This window comes from Coenobita brevimanus, chromosome 70 (genome assembly GCF_032717465.1).
Source record: "Coenobita brevimanus isolate Jiangsu-jjx chromosome 70, ASM3271746v2, whole genome shotgun sequence".
Lineage (NCBI taxonomy): Eukaryota > Metazoa > Arthropoda > Malacostraca > Decapoda > Coenobitidae > Coenobita > Coenobita brevimanus.
Window position 1 is genome coordinate 11236812 of NC_137023.1, and position 18045 is coordinate 11254856.

Consider the following 18045-nt stretch of genomic DNA (forward strand, 5'->3'; position numbering starts at 1 on the left):
TGGCAGTGTGTGAGTGTGTAATGTAGCTGATGGAGTGCAATGCTGTTGAGTGTTTTGTAGAGTTTGCTGGTGTTTGTTTTGTGATCAAGTGTTTAGGGATAATTATTCCAATTTAGTGGTTGCTGTTCTGATATTTTATTGTTTATCTGAGCGTAGAGTTCTTGTATTTGTTGTACAATGTCTTGTGTATGGGGTGTTGGGAGTGTCGTAGTATGCTATGTTGACTGATGACGCCTTGGATTTCTGGTGTGAAGTTGGGGTTGTGTCTCTTTCTGTTGCCTCTAGGGTTGTGTCTTTTATCTGCATTTTCAATAACTGTATTGAAAGTGTGCACAACGGTGTTGATGTTTGTGAAGTTTAATGTTTCATGGCTTTGTCCTGTTTCAGTTGTGGAGGCCTCCCAGTTGGCTGTCTAATAATTAGTGTATGTGCGTCTGTGGCCAGCTGGGATGATTCTGGTTTTGGTAGTGATGATGATTGGGAGGCGGTCAGAGCCAACGGTTTTGACTACTATCCAGGTTGTTGTGGGGGCGAGGTTTGAGAAGCAAAAGATGATGTCTGGGGATGATGGGAGGAACAGGGCTTGGTGTAGGATATGGGTATGTTGATGGAGATTGTTGAGGATGAAAAGATTATCTGATTGGGATTGTACTACCAGACCTCTGTGCCAGGGTTGTTGACATTCCTGGCCAAAGCCTTGGTGTTGAAATCACCACCCAGGATGATGTTGGGTATGATAGTGATCTGGTATATTTGAGGAAAGTAATTGTGTGGTACTGTAGGTGTTGACTGGGGGATAATGTATGTATTGGTGATTGTTATGTGTGAGTTGTTACCAGTGCGTATATTAATTGATTGTATATCTGTTGTGGTGTCATGTGGGGGGGAGAAATGACTTTGCGATTGCATTAGTATCTGAAAAGTTGATGGATTGGTATACCAGGGTGATGAGTCCACCGCCACCACTGTCGGCCCGGTCTTGTCTAATGGTGATGAAATTATGAAATGTAGGTGCTTTTTGTGTTCTGCATAGTTTTGTTTCTTGTAAGATGGCAATGTGTATGTTTTGTTGTTTGATTAATTGTGTGAGTTCTTGTTTTTTGGTGTTTATGCCATCTATGTTTATTAGAAGGAAGTTTATGTTCTATGTACGATGTGTGTTGGGTGCAGCAGCACTGGGAGGAGGTGGGAGTGTGGGTGGAGGAGAAGGGGTAGAAGGTTGTGATGGAGATGAGAGTTGGGGTGAATTAGATTAGCGTAGAATGGGAGGGGCTGGGGGATTGGACAGTGTGGGAAGGATCGGTGGGTTAGGCTGAGATGTGGAGGCAATAGGAGAGGGGCTGATGGGGAGGTTAGTGGGTGGGGGAAGGAGCATAAGGAGCAGGTCCAGGTGTTTGTGTATTATTCTCTGGATGCAAATTCAGTGCAGGTGTAATGGGTCCAGTTCTTGTGGGAATTGCACTGAACTGAACCCATTATCTGTCGGCTTAAAGTGATAGGTTTTTAACATGCTGGACATGTGTATTAGTTGTTGGGTCCTGGATTGCTCTCAGTGTCACTGGCTAGAAGAAGTTTTTGAGAAATGACCACTGAGAAGTCATTTATCAGTGTAGAAAAAACAGTGTTGTTGTATGCATTGTGTTGAGAAATGTGGTACTTGCCCGTGCGACCGAGGCCGCTCCCAGGTTCTCGGGCCCCCTTAAGGGGCCAGGGGGTTTGCAGTGGTTTGGCCCCCATGTTGTCCTCCACCTCTGCTTCTACAGCCTGTGGGGGGTAAACCCATAGCAGTGCTGGTGATGTTATTGATGATGGTGTTGTTTGTGTTGTTGTTGGTGTTGGTGTTGTCGTTGTTGTTGTTGTTAGTTTTGTTGTTGTTGTTAGTTTTGTTGTTGTTCTTGGTGGTGTTGGTGTTGATGTTGTTGGTGTTTGTTTTGTTGTTGTTGTTGGTGGTGGTGTTAGTGTTGGTATTGTTGGTGTTGGTGTCATTCATTGTTGGTGGTGGAGATGGTGATGGTGGTGGTGGTGTGCTGTTATTATCCTGCTTTAAATACCGTTGGCAATGGTTTGTTTTATTTCTGATCTTACCAGCCGTTGTTTTTTGTCATCTCCTATAATGGGCAGAGACTACGCGAGTAGCGCTCTTTCTCTTTCCTTCAAAAGGATGCCCGTTGTCAAGTTCGAAAGGAAAATCTGAGATACATAATCAGACTTCACCAAAGCACGACTCTTAGGACACTGTACGTACTGTACAATCATGCATCCCTGTATGATATATTCCTGTGGGACTGCAACGTGGAAGGAATTTATTTTAAACTTACCAATAAGTAATGATTATATACAGCATTTATAACATATTCATCAATTCTGCCACGGTTTATTACTAGATTACAGACTCATCCCAGGCAGGAAAGGTTGAAACAAATTTCTGCTGTTGACTATATTTGTGACTGAGCTGCCTGTGAAAGTGTAATGGTTGTACATTACCTTCCATACCTTGATACTGCACTGTCATTTTAAATTGTATATATATATATATATATATATATATATATATATACAGAGAGAGAGAGAGAGAGAGAGAGAGAGAGAGAGGACGCCTGTTATAACCAGATATCTATAATATATCCATTGTAAGGCAGACTTTTTTGCCCATTTGCAGCATTTTCTTTCACCTCTGTGGCATATTATGTCAATGCTGCATCTCCACATCTTACCATAGCACCTCTTCACGATCAACACCATAATCTAGTCCATAGCTTTTGTTGCAGTTGAGAACTGAAATTGATGAATTGGCAATTGTATGCAAGTTTAGTGTGAAGTCGGAAACAGTACATTTATCAATGCATTATTTTGGCATATTTTATATTTTATTTTGTGTTACTCCCAACTGCTGCATTCAAATTAGTACAGATTATTCGAACTCCTGGGAATTGTATACAGCCTTTACTAAAACCCTCACTGCAGTTTGGGTTACTAAACTGTTTGGAATAGACTGATGTTAGCTGAACAATGAAGACGTCCTATGATTAAAGGAATGAAATAGTTTACCTTGTTAAATTTCTTGATTCTTTTTCCTACAAAATACAAAATATCTTTTTATTTGTATGCTGTAATAATAATCAGAACACTGGATGTTATAATTATGATACTAGACTGACATTGCTGGCATGATTTTGCTTTAAGCATTTGCGTGGAATTAAGAGAAAGATTGTTGGGTTGCGAGTCAAGGAAATTTGAATTTTATTAAAAGAACATTTCTATTCTTAAGGTAAGTGATTGACAGCAAGAAAATAATTAATCAGTTTATTTGCAAAAATTTATTATAAAGGCAAAAATAATTACATAGAGAAGATTCATATTAAACTAAAACACATTTAGAATATCACATGAAGGTATCCCCAGCCCCCCCCAAACAAACGGTGTTTGATTCGTTGGTTACATACAAATCCAAACAGACTCACATTATCTCTCTTAACAATGAAATACACCTAGAAAGGCTTCAAAGTTACTGTATGTCTTCGTAAGGCTAGGGACGCCCGGACAAGTCCCTCTTTTTAATAAACTCCACAGAAAATGTGAAATAAATTGTTGATATGCAGCTTTCGCTAATACTTATTTAACTCTTTCAGGACATGAGAAAACTCTTGCTCCTAGCATCCTCCAGTTATTATGTTTGGTTCAGGACAGGCTTACCCTTCACTTCTGGTAAAAATAAAAGTCAGCAATCAACCTTTACATACATGAAAAATACAGTAATAGGCCTGATATACGAGGATGTCATTCAGTCCAAAAGTGGTTTCTCGTTCTCTAAGAGTTAAAAAGTACTCACATGCGTATACTCACACAGCCAAGAAAATATAGACATTCTTTTATCCTTATTCTTATTTATATTGCTTTTTCACTACACTAATCCGATGACATAAAGTTATTTTCATCGAATAACTTGTATGAAAATCTTATAATTGTAAACAGTTATTTGGGTATTACTCTTAAAACTTCATGACAGCCTACATACGAATCTCTCTCTCTCTCTCTCCCTCTCTCTCTCTCTCTCTCTCTCTCTCTCTCTCTCCTAGAATATTTAGGCAGTACCACAAAGTTTTAACAGAAAACCTTTTATTTCGCAATTCGATAATTTCAACTAAAATTCCAAACTTTTACATGATATATTGTTGCATACACTAGCAGGTACAGTTTAAGGAAACATCAAATATTGTCACAGTCATATAAAATTATTTCTAAATAGCTGAAGGACCTTTTACTTTTGGTTAAAGTTCCTCTGGGCTCAATAAACTTGCGGATACAGTGATTTAGGAATGAAATTAATTTAGCTTACACATACTGGTTACATGTGCTCTAAATAGTTTTCAGTCACTGCCCAGATTATAACTGCGTACCTCATCGAACTTAGCACACACACACACACACACACACACACACACACACTGTTTCTCTAGTCTAAACAGCAAACGTAAAAAATAAAACTCTAATACAGGTATTCAAATTTCCAACAACTTGTAGACCAGCCGACACCGCAGTCTTGTTGTACCACAATATTCCTTTAGATCAACATGTTTAGAAAGATGTAGAAAAGTGCAAATTTATGGTATGGCTGGCCGAGAAATCTCTGCGACGTATTAACTCTACAACAACTGAGAAAAGAGGGGCAAAATATGAATGGATTTTACCCACCTTCGGTAGTTTCCATGTTTCATAATTCTTTCCAGATGCGTCGCATGATTTTTCAGGCAAACCTCTCATAAACAACTACACTAAATAGTGTTGCTTTAGGTTCAAGAGACAGAAACACATGCTGGCATAGAAAATTTGTCATACCTCTCTGCTGCATATTAATGCAAGAGATAGGAATACTAAAGTTATATCAAGAATTTCTCTTTGTTCCCTTACATTTCAACAGCTTAGAAATACACTGAGATGCATAGAAGTATTCATATGGCTTCCCTCACTCTGACGGCTAAGATGCAGACAAATGAACATCTTTAAAAAACGTGCTGACACACAGAGAAGTGATTCTAGATGTTGCTACACACGTTCAGAGTATGTGAGAAATGTGCCAAAATTGAGATTAAATTATGTGTTTATATATCACCAAGATGACACAGAGAGAAATCTATTAGCATAAGTAATCATATTTCCCAATACAATAAGGGGTTCGTGGTAATAGTAATGAGCTTAGGGGGAAATGTAGTAAATCTCAGTTTCTCACACTGAGAGTTATAGTGAAGGCGCTTAGAGTGAATGTAAAAGAACCTTTGACACAGAAGTAACTGTTAACATCTGATGACATTGCTTTGCACTGTTGGCAAAAAAGACGAAGCTTCGTTACGACTACATCCTAATACTTTATCCATAACACAATCAGCACGATGATGCCATTTTTTATTATACTGTTGCTAATTCGGCGTTTGAAGAGCAATAGGACATAGTATATTTCTTTAATGTAATGTTATTTTGACAATTATTAGTCCCTCGTCCGACTTTTCGCGGTTACAAACCTGTCTTTAAACTTTTGTGCAATAAATTTGTTCAGAAGGTTAAATAAACACAATCTGAGAAACTTTCGAAAAATAAGACCTAGGTACATAGTAAGCCTGAGGCTAACTGGCTCAGTAATAAAGTAGTGACGTGGTGGCAACGAGCATTGATAAAAACGCCAACCCAACAACATCGAGTAATTAGTGAGGAAAAAAAAGACATTTTCCCTTTGGTAAGTATGAAAGGACATTCATCGTACTGAAAAGGTTAAGTTCTAAGGGTCGAGTGTAATAATTACTTAATAATTCTGCCAGTGCATGCCTACTGCCGTCATGTTAGCTATTTCTGTGCCATAGTATTAGTAAAATCACAGTCACTGAGAACGGAAATATGCAGTGGTGAAATTGGCAGGGAAAGGGGGACATAGACACGTCAGGTAGAATTATAAAGAAAAGAAAAAGCAGGAAGAATTGGAGAAAAAAAAAATAGAAGAATTATACGGAAAAACGCAGAGAAGGAGTCAGACCCCAAGTAGGAATCTATACAGAAATGGAGAAGGGGACAGAAAAGCATAGTATAGGAATGGAAAAGCTAAGAAGTAATAGGCAGAAAGAACGGAACGTCGAAAATCCACGTAGAAATAGAAAGTTCTTGAGATGATGAACACGAGTCTTGAGTGGTGGAAGGGGGGCGTGAGATCTACAAGTAGGTTTATCTTAGGATATTAACCCCTACAGCCCGAGGACGTCAATTTCATTATATTCCTGCTACCTCCTGACGACTCTTTACCTAAGGACAGACTTTTCGAACTGGAGATATTAGATAAAGACTTTAATAGAATTTCTTTACGAGAGGGCTCTTTTAGACTGAATAAAATCGTCTGGCAGCAGCAAGAATCAACTATATATGGGGTCCACGAATTAAGGGAGTTAAAAGTTAAGTACTGGTCTCCTGATAAGGTTTGCCTCGTTTGCAGCTAAATATGGTTATCTGTAAGATGGATCACTCTATTGCCGAATAAGACGTGAAATTATGGTTCGAATTTTTAGTCGCTCAAATATATTACCTGAAACCACAGAACTGACTCCCTCCACTATCACACCATATAAATCTGATGATACACTAGTTTTAGGATACTGAAATATAGACAGTAAAAATGGCATGCGATAATCTAAGCTACTGCAAGTAACATCACCATAGTAACTATATGAAAAGAAAAGGGTATTATGTTTGCTGAAATGCAAATGAGTCTGTGTAAATATACAGTTTTATATGTGTGTAACTTACTTATAGATACTGACATGTAAAATGTAACTGATGTTAGGACAACTCAGTTTATAAAATATGAGAATAAATATCAGTTGCACAGCCTGCATCACTTTACTCATGACATGGCAATCCAAAAACCTTGAATACTGTAGACCTGAGTTATTTCTTAGTAAGTGTACTGCTCTTACTGCTAGTGAATCGTTGACCACATATACCTATTACATACCTTGCTTACTTTCCGCGATATCCTCGAACGAGTGGTTTACCTTGACTAATTCTGATACAGGGAAATACCAAACTCCTGACCTCTCCCTCTGCCTGCGCTCCTGCTCTCAAAAAATCAAGGCCACCATCATCATCATCATAATGATTATCATCAGTCTAACCCTGCTTCGCAGTTTAAAAATGGGATAAGTAAATTAACAGTAAGGGGAAAGAACAATATATCATATAAGTCAACTCGATCTCTAGCTTCCGCGAATAAACGATGGTTCTAAAGAATATGGAATGTGGGACTCATCCAGTCATAACCATATCAATTATTCCTCTCTTTCCTGTAAAATCGTTTTTTCTTCTAATAATCTGATGTATTAGGAGTTTTTCCTATTGATTTTATCATCATGGTTTTAATATCTATGTCTATTAATATGCTGATATACTTTCAAAACTGGTACCTTTGCTAAAAATATTTGTAGGTATTACAGTTTTATCGTGTGACACAACAGGTAATCTCACTTATGAATACACCCACTATCATATGACAAGTCGTTAATAAAAGTTATTTTACAGATGAACACTGATATTGTGGCAGAGTATAATGTAGTAGTGAGTGGTGTAGTTAGTGTGTGGTGTTGCAGGATGATACAGGGCAGAATGACGTGGGATTACGTGACGTTAGTGTGAGTGTATTGTGTGTGTTGCAGCGGTGCAAGGTAGGGTTGTTTGAGATGTGGCAGGATAAGCAGTCGGTAATGTGGGATATGGCAGTGTGCAATACGATTGTGTGTGGTGTAACAGTGTAAAGAGAGTTAGTATAGTGTGTGTGTGTGTGTGTGTGTGTGTGTGTGTGTGTGTGTGTGTGTGTGTGTGTGTGTGTGTGTGTGTGTGTGTGTGTGTGTGTTGGGGTAGTGGTTTGCTACACAGTGACTTTTCTAACAATCTGTACTTGATTCAGTAGTCTGTACGCCTATGAAATTGTTTTCCACAATATATCACACCTTCATTTATACCGTTAATGAATGTTGCCATTAATTTCAAAAGTAAACCGCAAAAGCACTATTTACGAATTTCACAACGAATCTCTGGTGAACTATGCCTCTTACGACACTGAACTCCACGTACAACGCCATTATATCTATCAACTAAAACCAATCACTTCGAGGTTTCTGCAGGACAGTGTATATAAATTATTCTGGCTATTCTTGGTAGTTTAAAATGCAGGGATAGGGAAAATGTACAGTGGGCGATGTGTCATTCATTGTGACTGAATAACTGTTCCATACTGTGAGGGATACTTATAACAGCATAACACAAATAGATATACTGCTTAATACGTTCACTACCAGAACATCCTTTACATGTATTCTTGCTACGTCTGATGATTCTCTTCAACTTAACGAAAGATTTCTGCATATGAGGATGTCTTTTCCACTGACGCCTTCAGTACTATGCCATCATTTATCATTCATTCCTGCAGCGTCAAATGACTTTATTTAGCTTTCTGGTAGAGAAGGGTTAAACTATAAGATTCCATTTTTTGGAACATACATCTTAACATAATCATGTGACGTTCGGCACATACTTTTCGGCTAGTCCTCATCAATTAGTTGCAAATTACTTGCCTGAGGTAGAGGTGAATGAAGAAAAGTGACAGGTGAAGGAAACGAGAGGAGAGCACGAGGTGCCATTGTTGTACAAAAAAAGTGACTGAAACTGCTGTGTGTGTGTGTGTGTGTGTGTGTGTGTGTGTGTGTGTGTGTGTGTGTGTGTGTGTGTGTGTGTGTGTGTGTGTGTGTGTGTGTGTGTGTGTGTGTGTGTGTGTGTGTGTGTGTGTGTGTGTGTGTGTGTGTGTGTGTGTGTGTGTGTGTGTGTGTGTGTGTGTGTGTGTGTGTGTGTGTGTGTGTGTGTGTGTGTGTGTGTGTGTGTGTGTGTGTGTGTGTGTGTGTGTGTGTGTGTGTGTGTGTGTGTGTGTGTGTGTGTGTGTGTGTGTGTGTGTGTGTGTGTGTGTGTGTGTGTGTGTGTGTGTGTGTGTGTGTGTGTGTGTGTGTGTGTGTGTGTGTGTGTGTGTGTGTGTGTGTGTGTGTGTGTGTGTGTGTGTGTGTGTGTGTGTGTGTGTGTGTGTGTGTGTGTGTGTGTGTGTGTGTGTGTGTGTGTGTGTGTGTGTGTGTGTGTGTGTGTGTGTGTGTGTGTGTGTGTGTGTGTGTGTGTGTGTGTGTTTCAAGATCTCTGGGGGATGTGATATAGGCAAGTGGAGGAATGTGATAATACGGAGAACAACGTGAGAAGAGCGGAAAGGAATGACCAGGAATGAAGAAAATCATTTTGGGGAATCAACAGAAAAAAAAAGTAATTAACGAGGGAAATGAAAATGACGAATATGAAAAATAATATTCAGGTAGGAATGCGAGGTAAATAAAGATATGGGAACAATAAATTATAATAAAGAACAGAGCGAAGAAAAAAGATATGAAGAACGAAATAGAAGAAAGAAAAGAAAAAAGTGAGGTAAGGCTCGAATGAAGTGAAGAATCTGTTATTTCGTTGTAATGCTATAATTCTCGTGTTTTCCATTTTCGTAATCGAGTTCCTTGACACCACAATCTCCCTACTAAAATAGTACTACCTATAGTGAAACCACAGCCAGCTTAGATTGACTACTGTTGCCTGAAAAAAGTGGTCAGTTCGTCAAAACCAGCACACCTGCTTTTAAATAACCAGCCATCAAGTGGATAGCTGTCTCCGTCTATTAAAAAATTACTACGATTAAAAGTATACAAAGTTACTGAAAGATTGAAACTGTTGACATGTCATCGGCTGTGCTGAAACTCACACCTATACAAAAATCTACAGTCATTCAAATATCCAGAGTTGTAAAAAAATAACAGCTGCTTTAATGTTAACAGCCGTTCAAATGTCCTCAAGTTTAAAATATGCACTATTGTTCTTTGTGCATGCAGTTGCGTAAAGTACCGTCCATGCTTGTGGTAGTGTTAGTGCTGGTAGCGAGGTTGTGTTGTGCCAGATCCGCCTCAGGGGTGTGGCCAGGTGGGGTCTGCGCCGCTGACAGCCATGTACTTGACGTGCGGGGACGGGCAGCAGGCATCGGGGGGCGGGGCGGGTCCGGAGGGTGGGCCGCACTCGGGGTCGGAGTCTGATGACCCGGCCGGAGACACCAACTGATCCTTCGCCGGGTGTGACAGCTGCAGTCGCCGCAGGAACCTGACAGAGACCTTCCTCAGCCGGGGCGGAGCCAGACGGTTCAGGCTGAGATAAGGTGGGGTGGGGCAGGGTGGCATGAGACAGTGAGGGTGGGTGGAGCTAACAGACTGGGGTGGGACAGGAAGAACGGAGGTCAGACAATGCAGAAGGAAAATAAGGAAGGACGTATTTACTGGACGTGACTGGGCAAGCCAGGGAAATAAAGTCCGATACTACTGGTGGGATAAGAGTGATAGTAGTGGCTCCGGGTATGGTTAAACTATCAGGGGCGGACGTAGCGGCATGTGTGCGACGGCTGGGTAGATGAGAACTTGGGTAGGTTAGTGCAGGTAGTCTAGGGCTGAGTAAGTTAGGGTACGCTGGGGTGAAGCATTGCAGGGTAGAGAAAGTTGATTGCAATCAGCGTTACCATGTTGGTTAGAGTGAAGCAGGAAGGTACAGTACTGTACAAAGCTACTTGGGAGAGATGAAGGAAAGAGAGTAGGATACGGAAAAGCAAAGCATAGTATTGCAAGAAGACGAGAGGACAGACATGGGTGCTCAGCTTATGACTTACAGCTGTGTTCTGGTTGACATAGATTTCTTAGAGGCTCTTCCTTAGCTATTTACTTTCCATCTTACAGCTTACTTTTTCATGTATGCAATGATTATTTACATAATACTGACACAGTTTGCATCAGCAACATACAATAGGATCATGACGCTGTAATGTTCAGAATAAATCGCAAATGAAGAAGCGTTACGAAATCCCCGGGGCCAACTAGACATACGGCCGGTAAAACCGCATTCTCATTTGTAACAGAGACCTCGTAACTAGTCTTCTTCAGTAATTTATTTTGGCTCTTTCACTTTTATTGCATAAAACACTATTATACTTTCTCGTGATTATCATTCTGATCTTTGTATTACTGATGCAGAGTATTCTGCACCAATAATATGTAGAATAACAGTAAGGTGTACAATATTTACTAAATCGCTTACGCTAAGGAAGAGGGTTATGAAATTTCCTGAGCTAACAAGTAACTGGCCCGTTGTCTAAGTGAGGGAAGAATGAATGTACAGATCTTTCACCCCTGCGCATACTCTCACTCCAATAAAGGCTGTAAATAGTTTACTGTGAGAGAATACTGCACAGTCTGGGGGGAGTAAGGAGACACTGCGTTATTGCTTACCTATGGGCACTAAAAGTCTAACGTCTGTAAGCTTAGAACTCAAAACGTGAAGGGGAAGATGTGCCTATTTTTTTTTCTTTAATAGACAATTTCTCATGCACATGGCAAATATAGAATAAGTTTGGCCTCTCCGTGTGTCAGCTGACTGGACTCCGTAGTGTGGGATCCAATAAAGCAAACTTAAAAACACTAGGAGTTTCACAGATGTCCATCAAAAATCAAGGTCGCGCCTTCCCGTTCCCGATTTTGTTCAAAGCACAGGACCGTAAACTCTACCGACAGCGACAGGAATACCTTACTTTAAGTAAGGAAGAACAGACAACAGGCATACAACGAACACGCACACACATAAATGGACTGTATCTGGCCACAGGAATATTTACCTACTGTACACTGATTACAAGTGTAACATTAATAAGCTTAGGGTTGTGAGGGAGGTCTTCTCTTGGGAATAGGCGAGTTCCCGGCACCTTTCCGTGATCAATTACTTCGTTCACCCTTATATCCTTTTTGTTTCACTGGGACCATAATATAATTATACTGACACAGTTTCCATGAATAATGTATAAGAAACTCTTGCCATGTCATACGAACATTAAACTGATAGGGAAGTGGCGCTTAGAAAAATTCCAGACTCACGAGAATATGATCCAGGGAACTCTCAAGCATGCATGCTTATACAGTATGACAAGCACCAGTGGCGAATTTAAGAAGCTCAGTAAGAACACCCCCTCATCCCATAAACGGACAGGCAAAGCTCAGTTCTGTATCATGCAGCCTGAAATCACAGTCGGAAGAACGAACTGCGCAACATGAAGGTGAAACCATTAAACTTGATCAAATACAGTGAAATGAGGAGACCAACAAACTGTTAAGCTGACGATGGCACTGTGAGTGGCATTTAAGTGTTCTGTAGTCATACATATTAATTTTGTTTCAGCAGTGCAATGATGTAATATCAGTAGATAAATAAATGATAAAAACCTTATAAAGTTCTTTGACTGGACGAATGTTTTTATTTTCGTATCATTTTCTTAAATATCGCAGCTAGAAAACAGGTTCATATAATTTCAGTTATGGTAACATTCTTGAAATATGACTTAGCAGTACATATATATACGACAGCGAATCAAAAAATATCCGCAGTTATTAAACGATGTGCTGTGTTGACTACATGTGCATAATATCAGCAGGTACAGGTTCAAACTCTCTGTGTTATAATAAGGCAATATCAGCCTTGAGCGGTGAGTTTATTGTCGCCGTTACAGTGGTAGCCTAGATTCTTCGTTTCTGTTTACGCCAAACAAGAGCATTGTGCAGTGTGACGATATCTGGGGGCTGATGGTCAAAGCATTCATCATCAGAAACAATTGTAAGATCGTGTCTGAACCCGTTAACCAAATCATACGCAGAGACATGCACACCAATATTTGCCTGTTGTTCTGAAAGGCTGCGATGGATTTCTCTTCCATGTACATCCTTAGCTCGCAAAAATCGTCCCATTGCACATTACTCGTCGTTGGCACAGATGGACAACGGAGCACGATATTAACTCCGTAACGAAGACACTACAACTCGCCATTCAAGTTTAAGACAACTTCTCTGTGACACAGTGAGTTCTTGATAGTAACTGTAAAACCAATACACGATGTAGTCAACATAACAGTTTCTTAAATTACTGAAGATAACTGCAGACTAGCTATTTTAGGTTTTCCAGGATTAGCTTACAAATTATGAGATCATACCACTCTAATTTTCTTTACTTTTATTATTATTTGAACACTATCAAATTGACATACCGTGCTTCTAATAATGGATTATAAACAAGTATCTGCAGACAAGATACAAAGCAACTTTATTTTCACTTGATCACAAAAATACAACTGTCGATGAAATGATGCGCAAAAAAATAAAGGCTCAGTGTGTTGTGAACACTTATGTACGAGTTATTTACTTCAAATACTACTGTACTTCTTACACTTGCAACATCACACATGAATAGGGTGGTGACAGAGTTAGGCAAGCTACAGGGTGAGGCAGGAGATGAAGGGTGAGGGTGCCCGAGGCTACATGGTTAAGTGGTAATATGGCCGACCTGCTTTAGGTGAGGCAGAGTGAGGCAGGTGGCAGAGGCAGGGTGAAGTAGGGGTCAGAGCCAGATAGCCCCCTGGTCACGCATATGATGGGTCACCCTCACACGCGCGTTGTGTTTCTTCCTGTCCAGGTGGTGGAGAGGAAGGCAGGCAGCAGTCAGAAAAAAGGGGAGCGGTAGAATGAGGGGATTGGAGAGAAAGTAGGCAGGGAGAGAGTGATAAGACGAGGGGGAGGGTGGGGGATCGGAGACAAGGAAACAGGTGCAAATAAGAGGGAAAATGGATGAGAGTGTATAAGGAGAAAAGCACGCAGGATGGTGGGAAAAATTGAATTAGGGGGTTTTGTGGGACATGGGGAACGACAAATTATAAAACGAGGGAAGACGGGAAAAATGAATAGTGTATGGGATATAGCAAGGGCGGGGCATAAAAAGAGGGGGAGCAGGATAAGTAGAGGAAAAGATAGCGACAGGGATGGATACGTGTAGGTGGATAGATGGTAAGGAAGGAGGAGCCCAGAGAGGTAGAGATGAACAGGAGAGGAGGGAAATCCATAAGCGGCGATGCAAGAAAAAGAAGCCAATGATAACAACAGCCATCACTCGAGAACAAAATAATGTACTCGTAAAACATGCAACTCGAGCAAAACATCACTTCACTTCACTGATTTTGATAAAGTAGTAAGTCATGACAAACTTAACCGTAAGATATGCCGTGAGGAAAGACAGAAAAAGGACTAAAAGGAAAGTGAAGTAGCCTATACAAAATGTGAGATAGGCAACAATTTCTGGAAGACCATAGGTGAGCTAAATCAATAGGTAGATTAGCTCCAAGACAAGAGAGAGCAAGGCATGTGAGATAAGACCAGGGGGATAAGCATAAACCGTATGAGGAGAGAGAGGGAGACAGCAAGACAACGCACTAACCGGATCTGATTGCCGAAAGTCCTGAGTCTGGAAAGCTTGCGGTGTCGGGGTAGGTCCTCGGAGGAGCGGGGAGGTCGTAACATCAGCTGCTCCTGGAGGAAATGGGAGAGGGTTACTGAAGGGGTGAGAGGGAGTGGGCGAGGCAGGGGTGAGGCATGGGTGAAGGTGAGAGAGGGAGGAAGGAGTAGGAGAGATGAGAGGAATGTATGACGGGTGGTGGGGGAGGAAGAAGTGAACAAAGATGGGAGGGGAAGGAGTGAATGAAGATTAGGGAGGCAGATGAGAAGGTAAGAGAGGCATGGGGAAAACAGATATGTGGAAGGTATGAGTGAAGGAGGTGGGGAAGGTAATGGTTAAGGGGACGAGGAAAGTGGAGGTGAAGGAGGTGAGGGAGGCAGGGGTAGAGGAAGTGAGGGAGGAAGGGGTAAAGGAGTTGAGGGGGGTAGAGGTGAAGAAGATGAGGAAGGCAAAGGTTGAGGATGTGAGGAAGGCCAGGGTGAAAGGGGTGGAGGAAGCAGGGGTGGAGGAAGGAGGGATGGAGAAGGTGAGTGAGGTAGGAGTGAAGGAGTTGGGGAAGGGAGAGGTGATGGAGGTGAGGGAAGCAGGAGTGATGGTGGGGAGGGAGGCAAGGGTGAAAGAAGTGAGGGAAGAAGGGGTGAAGGAGTTTAGGACTGTAGAGGTGAAGGATGTGAGGGAGGCAGAAGTGAAGGAGTTGAGGGTAAAAGAGGTGAAGAAAGTGAACGAGGCACGAGCGAAGGAGGTGAGGGAGTCAGGAGTGAATGATGGTGAGGAAGACAGAGGTCCGGCAGGTAGGGGGGAAAAGAGGTGTGGAAAGAAGAGAGAGGGTAAGGGAGGCATGAGTGCAGGAGGTGAGGTAGGCAAGGGTGAAGGAGGTGAGAGAGGCAACGGTGATGGAGGCAAGAGTGAAGGAGGTGAGGGAGGCAGAAATGAAGGATGTGACAAAGGCAGGGGTGAGGGAGATGAGAGAAACGCGAGTGGCGAGGGATGCAACAATGAATGGAAATTAAGAAAGCACGGATCAGGAAGAGTGAGGGAAGTTGGGATGAAGGTGAGGGAGGCAGAGGTAGCGAGGGAGGCATGGGTGAAGGAAAATGAGGAAAACATTGGGTAACGAAGGGTGAGGGAGACAGTGGAAGGAAGGTGAGGGAGACAGAGTGAGGCGAGGTGAGAGAAATAAATGCGAAGGGCGGTGAGACTGTGAGGAAGGCAGGGATGATGGGGGGACGGGACTGAGGGAACTAGGAGTGATGTGAGTTGAATCTGTAAGGGAAGAAGGGGCGAAGCGAAGTTAGACTGTGAAGAAGCAAGGGATGAAGCAAGGTCAGGCTGTGAGAGAGGTTGGGATGAAGGGAGGTGAGATTGTGAGGGAAGAAGGGATGAATCAAGATCAGGCTGTAAAGGAGGAAAGGGTAAAGGGAGGTGAGACTCAGAAAGGGGAAGGAGTGAAGGGTAGTGAGGCTGTGTGTGAAGCAATGCTGAAGAGTGGAGAGGCTGTGAGGGAGGCAGGGGGGCAGGGCGGTGAGGCTGTGAGGGAGGCAGGGGTGAAAAGAGATAAGACTCTGAGGGAAGATAGGGCTGTGAGGGAGGCAGAGGTGAAGGGCGGTAAGGCTGTGGAGGAGGCAGGGGTGAAGAGTGTTGAGGCTGTGAGGGAGATGAGGCGGTGAGGGAGGCAGGGGTGAAAAAAATGAAGATGTGAGGGAGGCAGAGACAGCGTATGTGAGGCTATTAGGAGGGCAAGGATGAAGGGATGTGAGACAGACGGGGGGGAGGGGGAACTGAAAGGTAAGATGAGGTTTTTACAGAGGCATGGATGATGATGGATGAGGCCTTGCTGGAGTCGTGACTGGTATGGAGATGGAAGGTGAGTGAGAAAGAAAGGAAGCAAAGTATGGCACCCGAAATAATAGGAGTAAGATATTGATTTTTAAAATGAAAGGTGGAATTGACTTCGGTATCAGGGTAACTCAAGAATATAAGAATCTATAATCCAAGCAATATATTATAAACTCATTATTGAACTAGTGAACTCAAGAAACGGGGGCGCTTCATAGCTCCATATACATTTGAATACTTTACACTTATAAAAGGGCAGGTTGTCTTTACTTCTTCATCTACAAAAAGTCTGACAGAAGACTGTGTTCACCATACCAAAGCCGTCTCCAGTTTGAAGGGTTTAATTTATAGTGAAGGGAATTATCAGGCTCTAATTCTGGCATAAGATTAAAATGAGCAATGTACAGAGCTGAAACTATGATGAAACTCTGAGCAGGCTGAAGGTCCATACTAGTGCATAGTTTTCGACAGAACGAGTATAATGATGGCCACTCCGTACATCATACTAGCGTTCAAGAGATTATTGTGCGCATTTTACGGGTCTAGGTTCGGGTACTATGCAGGTACTGTAATATCTTTTAGCTTCAAACTTTTAAAAATCGAAGAGATAGCACTTCACTAGTTATTAATTTTGATGTTCGCTCGCTATATAATTTGGGTATTTGATGACCGTATCTTTTTTAGGGTGTGGTGCGATCTATTAGCATTTGCGGGAAATACATTAGTGAACTACACAGTGAGCAAGATCCTATGTTCAAAATCGGAAACTGTGGACTGGAAAAAAAAAAAACAGCAGTAATACCATATCACGCACGGGGTAGGCAGTATCCAAACCGATGGCATGAATATGAACGGGATGCGGGAGAGTAATTCCATCTGTAGTTGTGCTGTGAAAATGAAAATGTTGGGCCTCAAGGAAAGGAAAGACTACTCTGAGCCCTGAGTCAAATATACGAGGATATAAAAGAGGAAATTATACTACAATACCGAAGCTATGCCTATTATGAATACAGAAAAATCTTGGTCGGACATGGATCCTAGTGAACCCGAAGATGGTGCAAGGCGAGCCTAAACTGTTGTATTGTCACATGAAGCACAAAGTCGGTGCTAGAGATTGACGTCTTTAAGAGATGCCACCAACACAACAAGGTGGTGGAGCTACCGGTTTATACAAGCGTCCCTCCATTCCCTCCCTTTCCACAGAAAAGAGTATGGTGAACTATAGATAAAAAGGTAACTTGTGCCTGCGCTTCACTGACATCACATTCAGATGAGCCTCAGATGAGCCTTCAGTATGTGTACATATATATTTTTTCTGTTTGAACAATTCAAGGCAAACAGCCACAACCATTAAGATGATATGAATTTCCTACTGTCTCGAATTATCGTCGTTCTGATTAGGGCGATCCGGCCTTAGACCACAAGGCAACAAGACTATCTATCTATCTATTGCCAGACGCCTTAATCCCGTACAGGGTGGCCACAAACAAATCACCTCCATGTCACCCACTCCTCCTCCATTTCACTGCCCTGCTCCCAGCTCGCACCCCACTCCTTCATATACCTCTCAAATCCATCCCTCCATCTTCGTCCTTGGCCTCCCCCTCCCTCTCCCCCCTTCCACTTCACTCACATACACTCTCCTAGCCAGTCTCTCGATCTCCATCCTCTCCACATGGCCGAACCACCTCAGTGTACTTCTCCTAACGCTTTCTATCACATCCACATCCTCACCACAATGCTCCTTCGCTTACTCATTTCTCAGTCTGTCTCACCATGTGACTCCGCATGCTCCTC

The 18045-nt window shown here is 42.0% G+C and overlaps 1 protein-coding gene across 1 annotated transcript in view; it reads right to left on the bottom strand.

Annotated features, from left to right (window-relative positions):
* Positions 1-9515: 9515 nt before the first annotated feature.
* Positions 9516-18045, bottom strand: part of LOC145406388 (uncharacterized) — a 246849-nt gene continuing 238319 nt past the window's right edge. Inside the window, exons 29-30 of the mRNA XM_080277552.1 lie at positions 14376-14486; positions 9516-10214 (exon numbers count right to left, since the gene is read on the bottom strand). Of these exons, the coding sequence (XP_080133678.1) occupies positions 10014-10214; positions 14376-14486 (312 nt within the window). The 3' untranslated portion in view covers positions 9516-10013. The remainder of the gene's footprint in view (positions 10215-14375; positions 14487-18045) is intronic.